At 43.7% G+C, this 21,341-nt stretch overlaps 1 protein-coding gene across 5 annotated transcripts; it reads left to right on the top strand.

The window, feature by feature from the left end:
- Window positions 1-1,743: 1,743 nt before the first annotated feature.
- On the top strand, window positions 1,744-20,612 carry MTFR2 (mitochondrial fission regulator 2). Of its 5 annotated transcripts, none has more exons than XM_084622859.1 (9): window positions 1,744-1,797; window positions 2,825-2,974; window positions 3,751-3,885; window positions 4,305-4,409; window positions 4,648-4,772; window positions 10,457-10,677; window positions 11,761-12,067; window positions 16,398-16,578; window positions 19,724-20,612. In XM_084622859.1, the coding sequence occupies exons 2-9, from the start codon at window positions 2,912-2,914 to the stop codon at window positions 19,820-19,822; spliced, it is 1,236 nt and encodes a 411-aa protein (XP_084478985.1). In that variant the 5' UTR covers window positions 1,744-1,797; window positions 2,825-2,911; the 3' UTR covers window positions 19,823-20,612. The 5 variants fall into 5 exon arrangements, with proteins under 5 accessions (XP_084478985.1, XP_084478984.1, XP_084478986.1 ...); XM_084622858.1 differs by lacking the exon at window positions 1,744-1,797 and adding an exon at window positions 2,228-2,368; XM_084622860.1 differs by lacking the exon at window positions 1,744-1,797 and having other exon boundaries at window positions 2,377-2,974; window positions 3,751-3,879.
- The last annotated feature ends 729 nt before the right edge of the window (window positions 20,613-21,341 follow it).

The raw sequence follows: 21,341 nt of genomic DNA, 5'->3' as shown, positions 1-21,341 counted from the left end.
ACTGGTCCACTTAGCCCAGTGGTCCCCAATCTTTTGCTATTTGCAGAAGACTGGTGGGCACTGGACACCACAGTGCTGAAATGCAGGCATTTCTCTGGCGGCCGCACTCGGCGGCATTTTGGTGGCACGGTGTCCTGCGGGGGCACAAAAATGCCCCGGTGGACACCATGGTGCCCTCCAGCACCGCATTGGGGACCACTGACTTAGCCTTAACTGGAAAGGGAGTCTGCATGGTAAAATGGGGGAAAACTGCAGTTCTTTTGTACAATGCATTTTACTCTGAGCAGATACCAATGAACAAAAACCTATTAAAGGCCATGCTTTTTAGCTGGGTAGGGCACAGTATCAATGGATCCATTTGGGACTGGAGCCTATGCTGGAATAGGTAGTAGCTGAGTCAGGGTGACCAGACAGCAAGTGTGAAAAATCAGAACAGGGGGTAGGGGAATAATAGGTGCCTATATAAAACAAAGCCCCAAATATCTGGATTGTAAAATCGGGACATCTGGTCATCTTAAATTGAGTAGGGGTTTTGGGGAGTCAGTCACTTTTGCAAGCTACTGTCTTGATTTTGCAAATGGATCTGCTCATAAAGAACCCTGCATCCAATTAACAGATCCAGTTGCTGAATCAGGATCATACATTGTACAATTGGCAACATGCCTTTAGAAAAGAAAAGTGTGGGTGTGGAATTGTATGAGATTTGGTAAACCAACTTCTTTCAATTTACTTCATGGAGCTAGACACACAAAGATTATTATTTCTGGAATTGTAGAGGACAGGAAGAAGGGATCCTACTCATTTCCCCCACCCTCACTAATATGAACTCAAAGGGACATAAGTTTGAAAGTTAGTTTTTAGAAATGAGATAAAAGTAGTTTCAGGTACTGCCCAACTCCAAACCCCTGCCTCACCCATCCTTTCTCCTAAGATTGGCTGTTTCCTAAGCCAATGATGTGATTGTATTTTTCTCTCCTGGGCTGCTGTATGAAGTGCTAACACGCCAGGAATCGGGGACTCTGACTATACAAAAGAAACACTGAACTTTTCTATACACGAAGTGCCAGGAAATGCACAAAGCCAACTGCAGAAGTTATGCATTTAAATGCCAGCTCCAGTAACGTGATTTGTCACTCTGGGAGGCAAAGGCATTCCGGACAGACAGGATTCAGTTCCCGCTCCCCTTTTAATACAGGTGGACTGAAAGTGGCTCACACACGCAGGTGCCAGGTTCCGATGAAGTGATCTGTATGTAGCTCACGAAAGCTGATGCTCAAATACATTGGTTAGTCTCGAAGGTGCCACAAGTCCTCCTTTTCTTTTTGCGAATACAGACTAACCGGGCTGCTACTCTGAAACCTGTTCCTGACTTTGGCCTTGACAACTCCCCCTCCACCCGCCTGGCCCACAGCCCCTAGCACAAGGCGGCACAGCACAGCGGGCAGTCGCTGCCGGACGCTGTCCCGCGGCGAGCAGGGGCTGCCAGGGCAGGCTCGCTGAGCGCGGCGGAACCTGACACGTGGCAGCGGGGCGGACGCAGGAGCCGCTGCCCACCCCGAGGAAGAACGTATCGCGTTCGGCAGAGGCAGAAGAGCCCCCAGCCTCTGCGAGCGGAACACCCCCCCCCCCGCTCCCCCGCCCCGCGCTTTCCTATTGGTTCAGCCGTCGAATCCTCGTTTTCCGCCACGCCCCTAGTCCGTGGTGGGTCGATTTGTGCGTCACGCCCCCATCCGCTCTACCCAATCGGCTTTGCGAGGCGCTAGTTTTGATTTGATTTCGCCGCGGTGCAGCGCCGGGGTGAGGAAGGGGCGGGGGCCCGGGAAGGACCCCTTGAGGCCCGGAGGAGCGCGAGAGGAGGGGGAGGGGTCGCACACGTCGCGTCACGCGGCCACCGTCAAGCCCGCTCGCGGAGGGCGCGCGCTGTCCCCGTTGAAGGGGGCGGGGGCGGGGGCGGCGCGGGGGGAAGGCGGGACGCGTTACGCTGGGTTGGGGGTTATTTAGGGTCCCTGGGTCAGAGCTGATGGGCCGGGCTGTCTGACGTGTCGGCCTTGCGCGCCTCGGCGGGCTTGCCGCTCTGGGGCGGGGCCGGGCTCGTTCGGGCAGGGGGCCGTGGCGCCGCCCTGTTACCCCCGCTCGCAAGCCTCGGCTGGACGGCCTCGGCAACCCGCCCCAAGCTGGGCCGCAAGCCTTGCAGCCCGTTCCGACAGCCGGGCTAGTCCACCCCGCCTGGCACCGGCGGGCCTACAGCGCGACCTGGCAGCCCGGGGGCGGAGGGCCTGGTGTGGCGGAGCTGTCGTGTTGCCAGTGGGGGATTTATTGGGGTGCCTCATTCACAACGCTGCGAAGCGCCCCCGGACAGAATCAAGGCGTGAGCGCTTCCTGTTCTTCGCTAGTAAACAAACAAGCGCCCGCGGGGGGAGGGGCGGGGGGCTTTCATGAATTCAGCAGACGTAAGCACGTTTCACAGCACTTCTGAGTAGCTTTTCCAGGACCAATATTTCCCATTTCTTAAAACAAAAACAAAAAAAGTTGATAAATCGTTAGAAGAGAGACGTCCTCCAATTGCATCTAAAACAATGGGATGTTCTTTATTTTTCAAATATTGCTGATTTTAAAACAAGATCCAGGACTAAGATCAGTGGGTCTCCAGTGATGGCCGCGTATGTAGGGGTCTAGCATTTGATGTTCTGGCTTCTCAGCTGCCATGGGGCTTGAATCTGTTCTCACTGTGGTCAATGGCCATAGAAGTGAACCCTTAGTGTGTGGAGAAGTTTGAGCAGGAGTTTGTCTTTTGTCTTGAAGTGATGCTCTTTTCTATTTGCAGCTGTAGAAAGGGTAACTTGAACTTTTCTGGGATATATGTGAAACTAATGTTTATAACCAGCTTTTGAATTCTCGGACTGTTCTATAAATGGCTCTACTGCTGAATCTCATAAGGCAACTGCTAGAATACTTTGGTGTACCAGCTGATCAGGTAAACTGATATTACTAGTGATCTATTGGTTTGCTGCTCAAGTTCATGGTTGTATGGTAAGCATGAATGAGGGTAGGTGAGTGCGTGTGTTGTTTTAAGAGATTTCTGTCAGTGTGTGCAGGTGGTGAATGAAGGATGTGTGCTGCAGTAAAAGGGTTATATGTGCTTGGGGTTATTGCATCATTTATATACATACCAGTAACCCTATGTGGACATTGCACTGTAGTGGTATAATTATTCTGTTAAACTTCCTTCGGTAGACAAGCTGAAAGGCCCATCTGATGATTTTACTTGTTACATTTTGCCTTCATCTATTAACTAGCATGTCAGACTTCCAAATAGTAATTAATTCAATGCTTCATAGACCCTGATCACAGGAGGTGCTGAGCACATACAGTTTTTATGGATTTCAGTAGAAATTATAGGGCCTCACCATCTGTGGATCAGGACCATAATCCTTAGAAAACCTAATGTGTCAGACTGTTATGCAACTCTTTTTGGTGTGTACTAGATTGAGAATGTCCAGCACTAATTGTAGCGCCACAAGTTTTAACCTCAAAGAACTTACGTATGCTCAGCATTTCTCAGATCCGTGTGCAAACTTAATGTGGTAGTAAAAATGCCACCACTTGTTCTACACCACTGTTGCTACTGGTGGAACTGCACTAGTGCTAGACCAACTGTAGGAAAAGTACTAGTGTAGACAAGGTTACACTGACTAACCTTTGTTTTTGTTTAAAGGTCTTTGGTTTGACAGTAGCTTTTTCCTTTGGCAGTTTATAACAAGGTGGGAAGCTCATATAGACCATAGCAGCATTGGCCGTATGATTGAAACATGTCTTCCTTCGACCCGCTTCTCAAGAAGGCACTTTCTTCAGGTATATGCTGTCATAAGGAAATGTCAGGTGAAGGTATCTTAAATCTTTTTTTTATGATTTCCCCAACCATTTTTGCTCACAGTGGTTTGTGTATCCAGATACAGGCTACATTGGCTCATTTGTTCTGGGTGGAGCCTTTGTTCTCCAACAGACCTTCTAGATACCCTCCTGTCTAGGAGGTGTAGTTAGTTTCATCCTCTATTGGTCTTCATGTAGAGTGTCCTGGCATATCTCCACATACATCACAGAAACTTGAAAACTGGTCCTGGAAGAGAAATCCTCCTGAGGTCGTTTCTGAATCCTAGCTCCATTAGGATAGCAAACATTTTTGTAGACCAATCTAAGTATGTAACTGTCAGGTCACGTATGGTATGATCTCTTAATGATTTTGAAAAACATAAATTTTTGTATCATTGAGTTAAAACCCAGATTTCTTTTGTTTATCTCTTTAGATTATATCAGCTTGGCAAAGTAAGGAATATGGATCTACCCGAAGCATTGTTCGTAGACTTGGGACAGTTCTTGCTTTAGAACCTTGTCCAAGACCTCACTTTCAGGTGAGTGGATTATTGCTACTCTTAACATTTCATTATTTAAGCAAGAAGTCTCACGTTAAATTTAACAATGGCTTTCCTAATCTTTTTTATCTTTCATGACTATGGTAATGCTGCATCTTTTCTGTTCAATGTCTTTCACTTATCTAATACTGAGTCCCTCGTATTTGAGGAAGTTTTATTGTTAAACCGAAATTCTTTACTTTGCAGAGGCCTGACTTTTTTCTTGCTTTCTTTTTAGATGGTCCAAGACCTGAATTCTTTGGATTATGATGAACAAAGTACAACTCCAAGCTCTGTAGTTCCATCTCTTGGTGATATTTTAAGGGTGGTAAATGATGAGGGAGAAACTTTTGCTAGATTTAGGCAAGTAAAGGCTCTGTTTTTATTTTGATAGGAATGACTCAGGTCCTGTAGCCTATGATACTGGCAATTGTCTAAACCTTTCTGGGCCCTAGCAAAATTGACACTTTAGAAGTTAGCTCTTCCTCTTGATTTTTTTTCCCAGCAATTCTTGTCTATGCTTTAGCTAATATTATATAGCATACACATAGAGTGGAGGATTCCCACACTTTGAGCTCCTTCTTCCCTGTTGTTGTACAGTACCAGGAATGTTGCTGGCATTTGCACATGGTGCTTTCATTCACAAAGCGTTTGGGGGTGGGGTGAATGTTGGTGGAATCTAATCCTAACACTCTCCTCTAACCTCTTATTGTTGGGTAATAAACTCTATCCCCTTTTTGCAGATGAGAACATTGGGGCAGAAATATTAAAGGGTCCCTGTTATCTCAAAATCAGTTTTGTTAAATTGTTACCCACTGCTGTTACAAGTAAACCTCTAAGACAGAGGTGGGCAAACTATGTCCCGCGGGCCACATCCGGCTCACAGGACCCTCCTGCCTGGCCCAGGAGGCTAGCCCCTGGCCCCTCCCCCACAGCCTCAGCTCACTGTGCTTCATGGTAAGGGGGCAGGGAGTAGGGCAGGTTGGATAGAGAGCAGGGGAGTTTAGGGTGGTGGTCAGGAGGTGTGTGGGGGGGTGGATAGGGGTCGGGGCAGTCAGAGGGTAGGGAACGGGGGTTGAATGGGGGCAGTCAGGAAGGAGATGGGAGGGGGTTGGATGGGGCGGTGTGGGGGCAGTCGGGCAGGGTTTCTGGGGCAATCGGGATAGAGAGAAGGGGTGGTTGGATGGGGCAGGGGTCCCGGAAGGGCGGGGGCAGCTGTCAAGGGGCAAGAAACGTGGCGGGGGGGCAGGTGGGGGTATACAATTTTCAAAACCCGATGTGGCCCTCAGGCCAAAAAGTTTGCCCTTCCCTGCTCTAAGAATACCATAAATGAAAGAAAAGTTTTACATATTTTAAAAGTTTGTTTGCCTTGGGTATAGGCTGCTTCACCATTTCTTCTTTCATTTAATTTTTTCTGCTTTCATGCAGTGCGAAGGGAGTATAATTAATGAAATAAGAAAATGTAATTTGTAAAACAACAACATATTGTTGCGGAACTTGGACAGGCATAGCACATGAAGTTACTTTTAACTTAAAAAAAATTAATAGACACAAAGTTGACTATGTATGTCCCTTTTAAATGACTTTTACCCAAAGTCACAGAGGAAGTGGATATTTCAGAGCTAGAGCTTGGTTGTTTATGCTGCTTAATGTGCTCAGACGACTAACCCACAGCTCAGTTAACATTTGGTATTTTTATTGGATATTGCAAATCTAGTTTTTATATTGCATGGGTTTGTCGTCTTTTGATCTTGTCTGTTGGTGTGAAACTACAAGAAGAAGTAGGGAGATCAGAATTGGCTGGTACGTTTTTGCTTTTTTTGGGTTAGAAGGAATATTGCAATTCTAGTCTCTTGTCTCTCTCAAGCTGTTAGTGATGTCACGTTGCTGCTTTACTACGAAAACTGAGAGAATTGCACAAAAATTCCATTGGCCATTATCTTGGCTATTATCTTTGAAAACTCGTGGCGAACGGGAGAAGTCCCAGATGACTGGAAAAAGGCTAATGTAGTGCCAATCTTTAAAAAAGGGAAGGAGGAGGATCCTGGGAACTACAGGCCAGTCAGCCTCACCTCAGTCCCCGGAAAAATCATGGAGCAGGTCCTCAAGGAATCAATCCTGAAGCACTTGCATGAGAGGAAAGTGATCAGGAACAGTCAGCATGGATTCACCAAGGGAAGGTCATGCCTGACTAATCTAATCGCCTTTTATGATGAGATTACTGGTTCTGTGGATGAAGGGAAAGCAGTGGATGTATTGTTTCTTGACTTCAGCAGAGCTTTTGACACGGTCTCCCATAGTATTCTTGTCAGCAAGTTAAAGAAGTATGGGCTGGATGAATGCACTATAAGGTGGGTAGAAAGTTGGCTAGATTGTCGGGCTCAACGGGTAGTGATCAATGGCTCCATGTCTAGTTGGCAGCCGGTGTCAAGTGGAGTGCCCCAGGGGTCGGTCCTGGGGCCGGTTTTGTTCAATATCCTCATAAATGATCTGGAGGATGGTGTGGATTGCACTCTCAGCAAATTTGCGGATGATACTAAACTGGGAGGAGTGGTAGATACGCTGGAGGGCAGGGATAGGATATAGAGGGCCCTAGACAAATTGGAGGATTGGGCCAAAAGAAATCTGATGAGGTTCAATAAGGATAAGTGCAGGGTCCTGCACTTCGGACAGAAGAACCCAATGCACAGCTACAGACTAGGGACAGAATAGCTAGGCAGCAGTTCTGCGGAAAAGGACCTAGGGGTGACAGTGGACGAGAAGCTGGCTATGAGTCAGCAGTGTGCCCTTGTTGCCAAGAAGGCCAATGGCATTTTGGGATGTATAAGTAGGGGCATAGCGAGCAGATCGAGGGACGTGATCGTTCCCCTCTATTCGACATTGGTGAGGCCTCATCTGGAGTACTGTGTCCAGTTTTGGGCCCCACACTACAAGAAGGATGTGGATAAATTGGAGAGAGTCCAGCGAAGGGCAACAAAAATGATTAGGGGTCTGGAATGCATGAGTTATGAGGAGAGGCTGAGGGAACTGGGATTGTTTAGTCTGCAGAAGAGAAGAATGAGGGGGGATTTGATAGCTGCTTTCAACTACCTGAGAGGTGGTTCCAGAGAGGATGGTTCTAGACTATTCTCAGTGGTAGAAGAGGACAGGACAAGGAGTAATGGTCTCAAGTTGCAGTGGGGGAGGTTTAGGTTGGATATTAGGAAAAACTTTTCCACTAGGAGGGTGGTGAAACACTGGAATGCGTTACCTAGGGAGGTGGTAGAATCTCCTTCCTTAGAAGTTTTTAAGGTCAGGCTTGACAAAGCCCTGGCTGGGATGATTGAATTGGGGATTGGTCCTGCTTTGAGCAGGGGGTTGGACTAGATGACCTCCTGAGGTCCCTTCCAACCCTGATATTCTATGATAAGTAGATCCTTGATGATGCGTTGGAGAGGTTTTAGTTGGGGGTTGAAGGTGATGGCTAGTGGCGTTCTGTCATTTTCTTTGTTGGGCCTGTCCTGTAGTAGGTGACTTCTGGGTACTCTTCTGGCTCTGTCAGTCTGTTTCTTCACTTCAGCAGGTGGGTATTGTAGTTGTAAGAGTGCTTGATAGAGATCTTGTAGGTGCTTCTCTGTCTGAAGGGTTGGAGCAAATGCGGTTGTATCGTAGAGCTTGGCTGTAGACAATTGATCATGTGGTGTAGTCTGGGTGAAATCTGGAGGCATGTAGGTAGGAATAGCGGTCAGTAGGTTTCCGGTATAGGGTGGTGTTTATGTGACCGTCGCTTATTAGCACCATAGTGTCCAGGAAGTGGATCTCTTGTGTGGACTGGTCCAGGCTGAGGTTGATGGTGGGATGGAAATTGTTGAAATCATGGTGGAATTCCTCAAGGGCTTCTTTTCCATGGGTCCAGATGATGAAGATGTCATCAACGAAGCGCAAGTAGAGTAGAGGCATTAGGGGACGAGAGCTGAGGAAGCGTTGTTCTAAGTCAGCCATAAAAATGTTGGCATACTGTGGGGCCATGCGGGTACCCATAGCAGTGCCGCTGATCTGAAGGTATACATTGTCCCCAACCGTGAAGTAGTTATGGGTGAGGACAAAGTCACAAAGTTCAGCCACCAGGTTAGCTGTGACATTATCGGGGATACTGTTCCTGATGGCTTGTAGTCCATCTTTGTGTGGAATGTTGGTGTAGAGGGCTTCTACATCCATAGTGGCTAGGATGGTATTTTCAGGAAGATCACCGAAGAATTGTAGTTTGCTCAGGAAGTCAGTGGTGTCTCGAAGATAGCTGGGAGTGCTGGTAGCGTAGGGCCTGAGGATGGCGTCTACATAGCCAGACAATCCTGCTGCCAGGGTGCCAATGCCTGAGATGATGTGGCGTCCAGGATTTCCAGGTTTATGGATCTTGGGTAGCAGATAGAATACCCCAGGTCGGGGTTTTACGGGTGTGTCTGTGTGGATTTGTTCCTGTGCTTTTTCAGGGAGTTTCTTGAGCAAATGCTGTAGTTTCTTTTGGTAATCCTCAGTGGGATCAGAGGGTAATGGTTTGTAGAAAGTGGTGTTGGAGAGCTGCCTAGCAGCCTCTTGTTCATATTCCGACCTATTCATGATGACGACAGCACCTCCTTTGTCCGCCTTTTTGATTATGATGTCAGATTTGTTTCTGAGGCTGTGGATGGCATTGTGTTCTGCACGGCTGAGGTTACGGGGCAAGTGATGCTGCTTTTCCACAATTTCAGCCCGTGCACATTGGCTGAAGACTGGGAGTGGATAGGTCATTACACAAAGTAAAACTATTTCCTCATGTTTATCCCCCCCTTTCCACCCCCCACTGTTCCTCAGATGTTCTTGTCAACTGCTGGAAATGGCCCACCTTGATTATCACTACAAAAGGTACCCCCCCCCCCCCCCCCCCGCTCTCCTGCTTGTAATAGCTCACCTTAAGTGATCAGTCTGGTTACTGGTACTTCTCTATGTATATAAATCTCCCCACTGTATTTTCCACTGAATGCATCCAATGAAGTGAGCTACAGCTCACTTCAGCTTATGTTCAAATAAATGTGTTAGTCTCTAAGGTGCCACAAGTACTCCTTTTCTTCCTGCACTTATAGTTTCCCCATTCTAATTACAAGATGAACTCCAGCTCTAGGTCCATGGAATACTTGAAGGGAGCATGCATTGTAATCCAAATTAACTTCTCCTTGTGGGGTAATCTGGAGAGCAAGAGGAAACTGTGGGTAGGCCCTGGTAGGGCAGGGAGACAGAAGACAAAATGTTACGTGCCTGCCTAAAGCAAAATGATGAATCCCATGGTATCTTGTGAAAAATGCAGATTCCTTGGCTGGAAAACCCCTTGGGCCCTGATTGAGATGAATGAAGCAGGTCACACTGTTTTAAGTTTTGTTTCAGGCTCTACTCAAGCAGGTGACACACTATCAGTTGATACACGTTTAATGTTTTCTAGTTATCTGCCATAAGGGCTACAATGTGCGTTTAGTATTCCCCCCAGTGCAGCTGTCTTGTCCCTGAACCCACATGCTGCTTCTGGGGCTACTAACACTCTTGGGAGTCCTCGCTGGGTGTGTCTCATTATCTTCTACACCCATTTCTCTTCCTTATTCATGCATCTAAATTTATAGCTGCCCTCTTCCTGATTGTATCTAGGCAGAAAGTGCTCTTTGTTACCTCTTTTTACAACTCAATCATTTAGCATAACCATTGTGTAATGGTCAATCTCTGCTGCTGAGTAAATTGCCCAAGTATTCTAAAAAGTGCGTTTTCAAGGGGTTTTTCTTGATAACCTTTTAAAAAAAATTTAATACTTAAAAATGCAACATTTAGTGCTTATAAAACAATGTAATGCAAAATGTCTTGTGAAAGAGATGAAGTTCTGAAACATTAAAGCCTAATGTCATTGTCAATGGTGTTTCATAACTTCAATTTCTTGTGCCAGTAACTAAAAAAATGCATTTTTAATCTAATCCTTTCCCCTGTGGGGGGCATGAAACTGTTACTATTCAGTTGAAACTTTAAAAAGTTTTATATTTTAATTTTTTTAGGGCTGAATCAAGGGGAAAGGAAATAATTACAGTTGACCATGATGTATCTCCAGCTATAGTTTCCTTGCCAGCTGTTCTAAAAAGTAGAGCAGAAAAAGAAAATCTTGTGAATGAAGAAGCAATTAAAAAAATTTCTGCACTTGAAAATGAGTTAACTCTTCTTCGTGCCCAGATTGCTGCAATTGTTGCAGTGCAAGGATCAAGAAATAGCAATCAATCAGGTAAGCTTGTTTCTATTTAAACTACAGTCTTTAAACTTTGAGCTTCCTTTGTTTTATGCCCATACTTATCCCGTGATTAACTTTTTATCTAAATTTATGTGAATTAAGTGAAAAGTATTTTGAATGCAGGATTGTTTTTTCTTATATTTATAAATTAATTTTTTTTTCACTCTCCTCACATTCCGTACAGTTCATCACCTTCAAGTTGGAGTTGATTTAAATCATCTGTTTTTCTGGTGAAGCCCACAATAGTGTGTATCATTCTGCACTGTCACATGAGAGAGTGCCTGGGCCACCAATTCGATAGCCTCACCCTTTATATTATAAGGGTGAGCAAGGAGCAATCCTATATTTAGCCTGCCTAACACTCTGCATTATAAAAGATTCGTCTGATCTTTTTTGCTCTAACATCTGAATTGTTTGTAGCAAGTCTTTTATAATGTGTCGGGGAAAAGCCCTTGGGCTAGAGGGTTTTTCTTGGTCTTGTGGAATTCTGTATAGGTTTAGCTGAGTTATAAACTGTTAATTACCATTTCCCTTGTACTTAATAAAATTTTAGGTATGCTGCCAAAATAATTGAACAAAACATTCTAAAGAGCTGGACCCATGTCTCAAGAGCAACACGCTCTGCACTGGGTATGCCTAGGAGCTACTGCACCAATGAGAATGGTGCGGGTGGAGGGAGAGACCGGTTGGGGCTTGTTTGTATGCATTATGATATTGTTTTTAATTACATGGTCACACTTAACTTTTCCCCAACAGGACCCCTGCCTCATTCAGTGCACAGGCTGGATGTACAAATGGACAGAATTAAGGTTGCATAGACATCTTAAATCTAGCATTTTCTAAGTCTTGATTGCTTGATTTTGAAACCTAAATAACTTTCGCTTAACCGTTCTTTTTATGTAATTATTTCTGGTAGCACCATGTTGTGCTAGGTGTTTGACATTTTAAGAAAAAACAGATTAGGATCTTGCAGTATAACTCAGACACCCTGGACTTGGCTTGATCTTCTCAAAATTTCACAGATTAGTAACTCATTCTCTGAATTAAAAATATACTACTACTTATTTTCTTTGATAGGTTCAGATGTCTTGAATTCATTTGGCATTCCAAGTGGTTCTTTCCCAGTGCCAGCAATGACTTCTACTCCATTGTTCACCGCACCAGATCACTTCGTAATTCCTCCACCTCCCCCACTTCCCTCCATAGCACCGTCTGGCTTTGATGCCAGTAATTCAGCAGTTGAACTTATTAAACAACGTCGTGCTGCAAGTAAGACCAGCTCAACAACTGTTGACAAAGGTGAACACCAGAAGACAAAGGATGTTCTTAGTATGATGGATGTTTTGAAGGATATAAACAAAATTCGACTGCGAACTATTGAGAAGTAAGTTGATTTAAATGACATATTTTTGGTTTACTCTTAAATACACAACACTACAGTATTTAGGGAGCAGCAGATAATGCTGGGGTGAAAACTTGTTTAATGGACAGGTGCTCCTGACAACTACCTGAGGTGATAGAATCGCAGGACTGAAAGGGTCCTCGAGAGGTCTTTCTAGTCCAGTTCCCTGCACTCAAGGCAGGGCTAAGCATTATCTGACTGTCCCTGACAGGTATTTGTCTAACCTACTCTTAAAAATCTCCAATGACAGAGATTCCACAACCTCCCTAGGCAATTTATTTTAGTGCTTAACTATCCTGACAGGAAGTTTTTCCTAATGTCCAATGTAAGCTGCCCTTGCTGCAATTTAATCCTATTGCTTCTTATCCTATCCTCAGAGATTAAGGAGAACAATTTTTCTCCCTCCTCCTTGTAACAACTTTTTATGTACTTGAAAACTGTTATCCTATTCCCTTTCTGCCTTCTTTTCTCCAGACTAACAAACCCATTTTTTTCCAATCTTGCCTCACAAGTCATTTTCTAGACCCTTAATCATTTTTGTTGCTCTTCTCTGGTTTCTCCAGTTTGTCCACATCTTTCCTGAAATGTGGTGCCCAGAACAGGACACACTACTCCAGTTGAGGCCTAATCAGCAAGGAGTAGAGTGAAAGAATTACTTTTCATCTTGCTTACAGCACTCCTGCTAATATATCCCGGAATAATGTTTGCTTTTTTTGCAACAGTGTTACGTTGTTGACTCATATTTAGTTTGTGATCCATTCTGACCTCCAGATCCCTTTCTGCAGTACTCCTCCTTAGGCAGTCATTTCCCATTTTGTATATATGCAGCTGATTGTTCTTTCCTAAGTGGAGTACTTTGCATTTGTCCTTATTGAATTTTATCCTGTTTACTTCAGACCATTTCTCTAGTTTGTCCAGATCATTTTGAATTTTAATCTTATCCTCCAAAGCACTTGCATCCGCTCCCAGCTTTGTATTGTCTGCAAATTTTAAGTGTACTCTCTATGCCACTATCTAAATCATTGATGAAGATATTGAACAGAACCGGACCCAGAACCGATCCCTGTGGGACCCCACTTCATATACCCTTCCAGTTTGACTGTGAACCAGTGATGATTACTCACTGGGAACAGTTTTCCAACCAATTATGCACTCACCTTATAGTAGCTTCATCTAGGTTGTATTTCCCTAGTTTGAGAAGGTCATGCAAGACAGTATCAAAAGCCTTATTAAAGTCAAGGTATACCACATCTACTGCTTCTCCCCTACCCACAAGGCTTGTTAGGCAAGTAGTTTGTCATTTAACACTTTCCTAAGGGTACATCTACACAGCAAAACTCCCCTCCCCCCACATGGGCAGTGAGTCTCACACCTGGGGTCAACTGACTCAGACTTGCACTATGGGGCTAAAAATAGCAGTGTAGATGTTCCTGCTCAGGCTCTGAGACCCACCTGCCTTGCCAGTCTCAGGGACTTGGTTCCAGCCTGAGTGGGAATGTCTGCTCTATTTATAGCCCTTTAGCACAAGCCCCACGATCCTGCCCCAGTTGACCTGGGCTCTGACACACTGCTGCTGTTTAGGTTTTTTTGGTCATGTATATGTACCCTGAGAGATTTTGAGCAGGCAGTTTTTCCCTTAGAGTGCTGTATCTTCACTGCCTAGAGTACCAAGTGAAAATGCACTACATACAAAAGCAAAGCATTCTCTAATTTAAAACTGTAGTCTCCTGCATAGGTCAGTCAATCTTTTGTCTCCTGTTTGTTTTTTTTGATTGGGGCTATTTGGAGTTCACTTACAAAATCAGCTAAATGTGCAGGAAAACAGATCTGAACAAACAAACTTTTGAGTTCATTGTAAAAGGACAACTCCTTGGGGAAATATTGGAAAACTAACAGTGCATCCAAAATACACTATTTCTAACTTTGAAGTCTTCAAAAATATATAATGCATGTGTATATTTTAACTGAAGATTTTACTGAACCTAGACCCAAGTCCTTTAGTTTGGTACAAATAATTTTTAATATTTACATGGTTTTGGTCAAAAAGCTAAACTTATGTGATTACAAAACCTATGATTATTAAATATTTGTGTGACTGATATCCTGTGTTCAGAGCCAAAAAGCTCTTTTAGATGTGATACACAGGAAACTAAATAAACACATTTACTGAACTGGAATAAAAATATACTCTAAGGAAGTAGGATAATGTCTGTTTAGAGATCACTGTTGAGGAAAACAATTTAGTGTATATATAAGAACAGAGGGTGAAATCCTGGCCCCAATTAAGTCAGTGAGTGTTATCAATTGGGCCAGGATTTCACCAAGCATATTGTGCACAATAACTGGCACAATTGTGGGCAGATTTTATAGTATAGCAGATTTTAATAAGGCTTTACGTGCCTTCAGTATGTGATTTCACCACATAAGTACTAGGGCCCAGATTCAAAAAGGTGCTTAGACTCCTATAGAGGCAGTTAGAAGCCTATGCCCAACATTTCACCACCGCGAACGTTCTCAAAACTACTGCTCAGTTGCTGCCTAACCCTGTAGGGCACCTAAATCCCTGAAGGACCTAAGTTTCTGTTGATAGGTGTGCTCAAACTGCCTAAGCTCTGACACTGCTCTGCATCAACTGAGCTTCTGAGAGCCCTCTTGCACACTGAACCCCAGTAGGATTCTCATATTAGGTGTCCATCTCCCTCCTCCCCCCCCCCGCCCGCCGCATCTATCTCACCTGGAGGGCCTGACCTGGTAGGTGTGCAATGAGCACACAAAAGGCAGTCGGGGCAAGCAGGTCAGGAATTTTTGTGCCTGGCTGACTGATTCAGAATTCCCGGTGGTTCGGGTACTCACCTGGGATGTGACCATACTGGGTTCAAGTCCCTGGTCCAAGTCAGGCAGAGCGGGGATTTGAGCTTGGGTTTCCAGTATACAAGGTGATTTCCCTAACCACTGATCTTTTGGCTGTGTTGGGGGGTGGGGAGAATCTCTCTGATATTTCACAAGAAAGGGTTGACCTCATACAAGAGCCTAACTCCAAGAGAGGGTTCACGACTGAGAATCCCAAGCAGAGATTGATGCCTGCCTTTGGCCAGTCACTCTGACATGTGAGGCCCAGATCAATGAGGGTTAGACTCCTAATTCCCTTTGTGCATCTGGGCCCAAAGCCCCATTACTTTCCTTCACATTTCACTCCTGACTAGCTTAGGCATCTCCCTGCTCAGCTTGCTGGCTTCTGAGAATCCCTTTCTTACTATCTAACTCTCCTATACAATGCATGGGGATCCTGGTGCCTAACTTGAGGCTGTAAATTCCACTGGGTGGCAGGATGCCTAGAAGTTAGGCATGTCTAAAGTCCCTTTCTAGTTCCAAATGCTATAAATTAAACTTTCAATTCCATTTGCAAACCTACAAACTATATCCACAATCTTTGAGCACGAACTTGTGGGCAGAGCTGAGGTACTCTGAAAAATCAGGGCTTACTTACTCAGTGCTTTGGATTCATAAATAATGCATGACTGGCTTTCAAATAGATATTTTAATAGTATTTCTAACTTCACATTTGGAAGTTCAGGTACACACTTGAGAACAAAACCAGCCACTGATGCATCTGTGCCAATTTAGCATCCTGGTTGTGGATATTTTGTTGAAGTGTCCTTGTTTGCAAATGGGATCTTGTGTGGTCAACTGGATGAACATGTATATTTGCAAGTTTAATTTTTTACTGAAGTCTTGCATCAGACCATATTACTTTATTATTGTAAAGTCTTTTGAGAATCTTTACAGCTTTTTGTTGATCTTTGAGAACTCATGAAGATCCAGTGTTTTAACTGAAAACAAATAGGGACAGTAGAGTACTTTAGGAGCATTAAATTAACTTTTTTTCCCAGATTCATAGATTCTAAGGCCAGAAGGGGTCATTGTGACGGACCGTATTTGATACGGCAGTATCTGGTAGTACAATGAGACCTCTTTTTAAAATTTATATTTTTATAGGCCTGCCACAATATTCTAATACCTAGAATAAGGAAATATCAGAGGTATTATGAACAACTTAAGTATTTGCTGTGACTGTAGGCAGGGGATTTTTCTTACTATTGTCGCATTTACTTTTATTCTTGTTTGGTCATGGTGAGCCATTTCAGAATACAGTTAGCAATATTACTTGATAAATTATGTTTCTGTAACCTGAATGGCATGTGAAGCTGGTCTAGGGTGTAGACTGTAGAGCATACTAGGATAATGTAGTTACTCTCCAGGACCAGCATTAAGTTTTCATGGACTGGACACAGTTTGTCTTTGCTCTTTGTAGGTCACCTGGCGGTACACCTCTTCCTAAGACAAGAAAAAGGCGGAGTTCACAGTGGGATCCAGCAGCTCTAATAGCTCAGGCTCTAAAACAGAAATTTGCACATCAAAATGGCAATGATTCATTGGACAAAGAAAACAGATCTTGTGACACCTCCCCATTTTCCAGTCCAGAAGCCCCTTTGGTAAGCTCTTATTTACGCTCTGACTCCCCAAAAAACCCAAACAAAAATCCCTCATCATACTTTCCATCACCTACACATGAGTATTAGGCTATCAGGGAATGTTGGTGGTCTTGAGACTCTGGAATCATGGAAAACCAGTGAGTGAGTGGCATGGCTTGTTGGTGGAATTAACTATCATGGAACACTGAAGAGAAGAGAGTGGAACTGTGAACTGATAGCGGCTTAGTTTGTTAAGATCTTAAAATTTGTGGAAAATGGGCAGAACATCTGATAATGTGACTAGAGGAAAGCTTGACTAGCTCTTATTTTTTCAGTCCTCGGTGTTGATTTCACAAGTGCCTGTTTTTTATTCTTAGTGTAAAACTGAAAACTGAAATCAATACTGTGAAAGCTGGTTGGTTACCAAACATGTAAATTTGTGACTCAACATATCTATCCTCAAAGGAAGTGGTAGAAATCAAGTGACTAACTTGACGGAAGTAATGAAAACAGAGTTCCTTTTAATCATAGAATATCAGGGTTGGAAGGGACCTCAGGAGGTCATCTAGTCCAACCCCCAACTATAAAGTTAAATATACTCATTGTCAAGTGGCAAGATAGAGAAGACTCATGTTCTGATAAAAAAAATGCAGTTAATCTTTTTCTGTGAGATCTTCGGACAGTTTTATTCAGTGGCACTGTTGCTCTTGAAGTAGAAGAGTAGATTACATCAGTCTGATCATGCAAGTGAGATGTTAACAATGGTATCATAATTGAACATAGCAGCAATGATGATTTGATTACTTCACAACTTTCCAGCATCTGCTTCGTTCAAGAGCAATTTCTGTTAGTCTTTAACACTCCCCAAAAGGCAAAGATCACCTTCAAATTGTTTATGGCAAAGTCTAGAACTTGATAAGAAAGTTGTAGCTGCATTGTGCTGTCAGAATTACCTTTTATCTAGCACAAAAGGAACACCTGATATAACCAACTGAAGTTCTTTGCCTTGAATGTACTCTTCTGGACTGATTTAAGTTTCTATGTATGCTGCTCGATCAGAGGTGGGCAAACTAGGGCCCGCGGGCCACATCCGGCCCGCAGGACCATCCTGCCCCGAGCTCCGGCCAGGGAGGCTAGCCCCCAGACCCTCCCCCACTGTCCCCTCTCCCCCGCAGCCTGAGCGCGCCGTGCTGCCAGCACTCTGGCCCGCCGCTCTTGCCGGGCAGCACAGCAGCGTGGCTGGGTCCAGCATGGTAAGGGGGTGGGGAGTGGGGGGTCCCAGGGTGGCAGTCAGGGGGCAGGGAGCAGGGGGCTGTTGGATGGGTCAGGGGTTCGGGGGGGGCAGTCGGGGAGTGGTGGGGGTTGGATGGGTCAGGGGTTCTGGGAGGGCAGTCGGGGCAAAGGGCGGTTGGATGGGACATAGGTTTTGCGGGGGGGCAGTTAGGGGATGGGGAACGGGGAGTTGGATAGGGTGTGCGAGCCCCAGGGGGCCTATCAAGGGTCGGGGCACCCCTGTACTAGATGCTCCAAAGAGAGAGAGAATACAAGAGCTAAAAGAATCAACACTTCTATTAGAACAAGATGATTGATCAAACATGAGAAATGACCTGATAATGACCACAAGCATGCATGTATTGAAAGTGGTCCTCATTAGCAATACTGATTTTTTTCATCTTTAAAAACCAAGAATGCAGAGAGATGTCTGACAAACCTATGTCATTTGCTCAAAAAATAAAAATATAGTGAAAAATTAGAGAATGTCTTGGGTATAATCATTCTTAACATCCTGGGCGGAGAGAGAGAGAGAGAGAGAGAGAGAGACACGCACACGCAGGCCCCTCCATGCTGGGTAAAGGCTCTACAGTGGTGTAAAAAGTCATTATTCTCCTGCCACAGGAACTATGGAAGATGGCCATAAGCCTTACCATAGGACCCTTGGTAAGTACTGGCAATAGGAACTGTGTTGTAGGTAGGAGGGTTGTGTTGTGATGCACAGATTCTGAGCAATATTTCTGCCCATAAAGCAGCCTGCAAAGGCTAACGTAACTTAGCCAAGCCCATAGGGAACTGTGTGTTATGTCACAGCCTGTCTAGCCACTGGAGTAGGTCAGGATTAGGAGGGCACAAAAGTGTTTTAAAGCGAGTGTAATTCCTCTACCACCTACTGCCCTCTTTCTCTTGGCCTGCAAATTCTGTGCAGTGCCTCTTAGAGGTGCATTACAGAATCTCACCTTTGATGTATTGGTGTTCAGCAACCTTATTTTAAATCTGATATTTTTCAAAATAACAGTTCCAAAGCATGTTGTGGAACATCAGAAATTCTGTTTCAGCCACCATCATATTCATGTTTGGTTGACTCAGTGAAGCTAAGAATTCTCGGGAAGACTGTCTTCTACCATAAAAGTGTGTGTTTGAAATTTGCACTGAACATGAGGAAAATTCAATATCAAAATAGTCTGCATTTTACACAACTGTACAGCTAAGTGTTAAATTTATAAAACACAATTGAACAAGATTAGAGATACAATGGTTGCAGTCTCAGTAAAAACGTAGGATAATAAAAGAAACACTGGAACTACACAGACAAAATCTGCATTATATTTCTTAGATACTACAGATCCCTTCCATTAAGTAATCAACATGATTGATCCCAAATACAAAAGTCATAGAACTGGTTGATCCTAGAACAGGTTGTGTAAAATTGTTAGAAAACTGAAAGTAAATTAATGGAAGACTGTTGAACTCAATTTGTCAACTTTTAAGACCTGTTGTCCAGCCAGGTTGTCCATCAACTGCTTGTGTGTGAGGGGGCACACATCTGCGTTGGTCTATTGCTGCTAAAAAGGCAAATAAGTTGTTGAGTTACAGAAGCAATAGTAGGCCTTTTTATTTAGACTGGGGACTTCAAGCTTTTTGATTTTAACAATGTGAATGTTCTTTTGTGTTTTGAGTAAATACTTACACATATGAAAGGGATTGTTCATGTACATTGTTTCAACTTCACAAAACATTTATGGGTTTCATTTTTCCCAGGCTGGGGAAAACTGCAACAGCCCTTCCAGCCTGCAGTATCTTTTTGCTGAAAATTTTATTCTTTCCCTGTTGAGTATTCTTAGGCATTTTATAGAATTAAAGATTATTTGATTTTTTTTTTTTTTTTTTTTAGGTTGGCCGTCCCATTTTGAAGCCAAACTCAAAGAACAAACTTATAAAAGCTGAGGAAGTAACACAGGTATCAACAGGGAAAGCAAGGGTACATATTTAACTGGTGGTGCCATGTGGAAAAACCCAACAACTTGCATGCTTATGAGCGGCAGGACTACTTCTGGAATAATTTCATAAAATGTGTACGCTGGGATGTCCTACTCCCATGCCCCAGGAGCTATGGTTTATAAAACTACCTCTTTTGATTTGAGTGTTCCAACAGTCAAGCTTGTCAGTGTGTTATCTGCTTATAAAAAATACTTGATTGGCATTTATTACTGTGTAGCTGCAGACAAGAATGTCTGAAGCTAAGTTTTTAGATACTCTGAATGGGAAGCAGATTATATAAAAAAGACTGCATGTTTCTCAGTGTGGAGGCTGAAGTATATATGGGAGCGTGGAAACAAAATATTAATAGCTCAGGAAATTAAGTTTTAAGTCAAGCAGGTGTATAATATGTAATCAATATTAATAGTCCCTCACTGAGAGGGTAGTACGTCTCCCTGACCGTCATTATAGCTTCCTAAAGCAACTCACTATTCCATGTGCAAACAATCTCCTAACTTATTCTGGATCAACAGAGAAGGCCTGCTTACTATGTAGTGATGATACTTGCCTTGTTTTAATTAAGTCGGATATGAGCTGTGTGTTAACTACCTGCAATGAGAAAAATTTGTGTTCTGTGGCAAAAAAGGCTCTGGAGAGACTTCTGCTTGCACAAGCATAATCTAAATTCATTATGGAAATAAACGTTCATTGGCTATGGTGTCTTTCCCTTTTGCTTCCAGATTTTGGGTCAACATTTTGTTGTTTTGTACATAGTTTATAAAATAAATTTCCCTTTTATGTCATTGATGGTGTTATCCTGTACATTATTTGCAAATTCATTGTTTTGGGTTGTTTTTTTCCTTGTGTTGCCACAGTTTTTAAAAGATTTGGTCAACTTTATTAAATCAAGCATGCCCTCTAATAGACAACAAAAAGAGGAAAAGTAGATCTAAAATATCTCTCTCTCCTACCAGAATATTGGGGGAGGGAACCTTTTAGTCATAAATTCAATAAGGTATGCTTGAAATTTATAAAATGGGAGAGGTTCTTCAAGTTTTTTGTTTGCAGATATGCCAGTACCAGTCTTCAGTGCCTAAGTGGACTGAGTCCCACTTGAAGCGGGGTGAAGCACAGAAACGGCCTTACTAGCCTGTGTAGGGTGAGCAGACCTCTGGCTCATTGTTAGAAGACGCAGGAGGCCCATAAATCTTACATTTCTTTGATCTTTCAATTTCTGAGGAAGAGGGTCAATGTTGTGAGTTGCCAATAGAGCAGAGCTCAGATCTAGTCTGCCTTGATGTGGAAGTGGTACCAGTCTTTAGCACAGAGTTCTTAGCCAGTGCCAAGCTGTTTGGAAGACTAAGAATGTCTGTCTGACTGAAGGCATGGCAGACTTTCTTGGTACCAGTAACAGGCATCTTTGAGATAGAGTCTGTACTTATAGTGGCATTGAAGGAGTGGAATCTCTGGGAGGGGAGAGTCCTCAGTCAGACTCTTTCAAAATCCAGTGTTCCCCTTGTGGAGTGTTAGCC

The sequence above is a fragment of the Lepidochelys olivacea genome, assembly GCF_965140295.1.
Source record: "Lepidochelys olivacea isolate rLepOli2 genome assembly, chromosome: 3".
NCBI classification, from domain to species: domain Eukaryota; kingdom Metazoa; phylum Chordata; order Testudines; family Cheloniidae; genus Lepidochelys; species Lepidochelys olivacea.
This window is presented reverse-complemented; position numbering and strand designations above follow the sequence as displayed.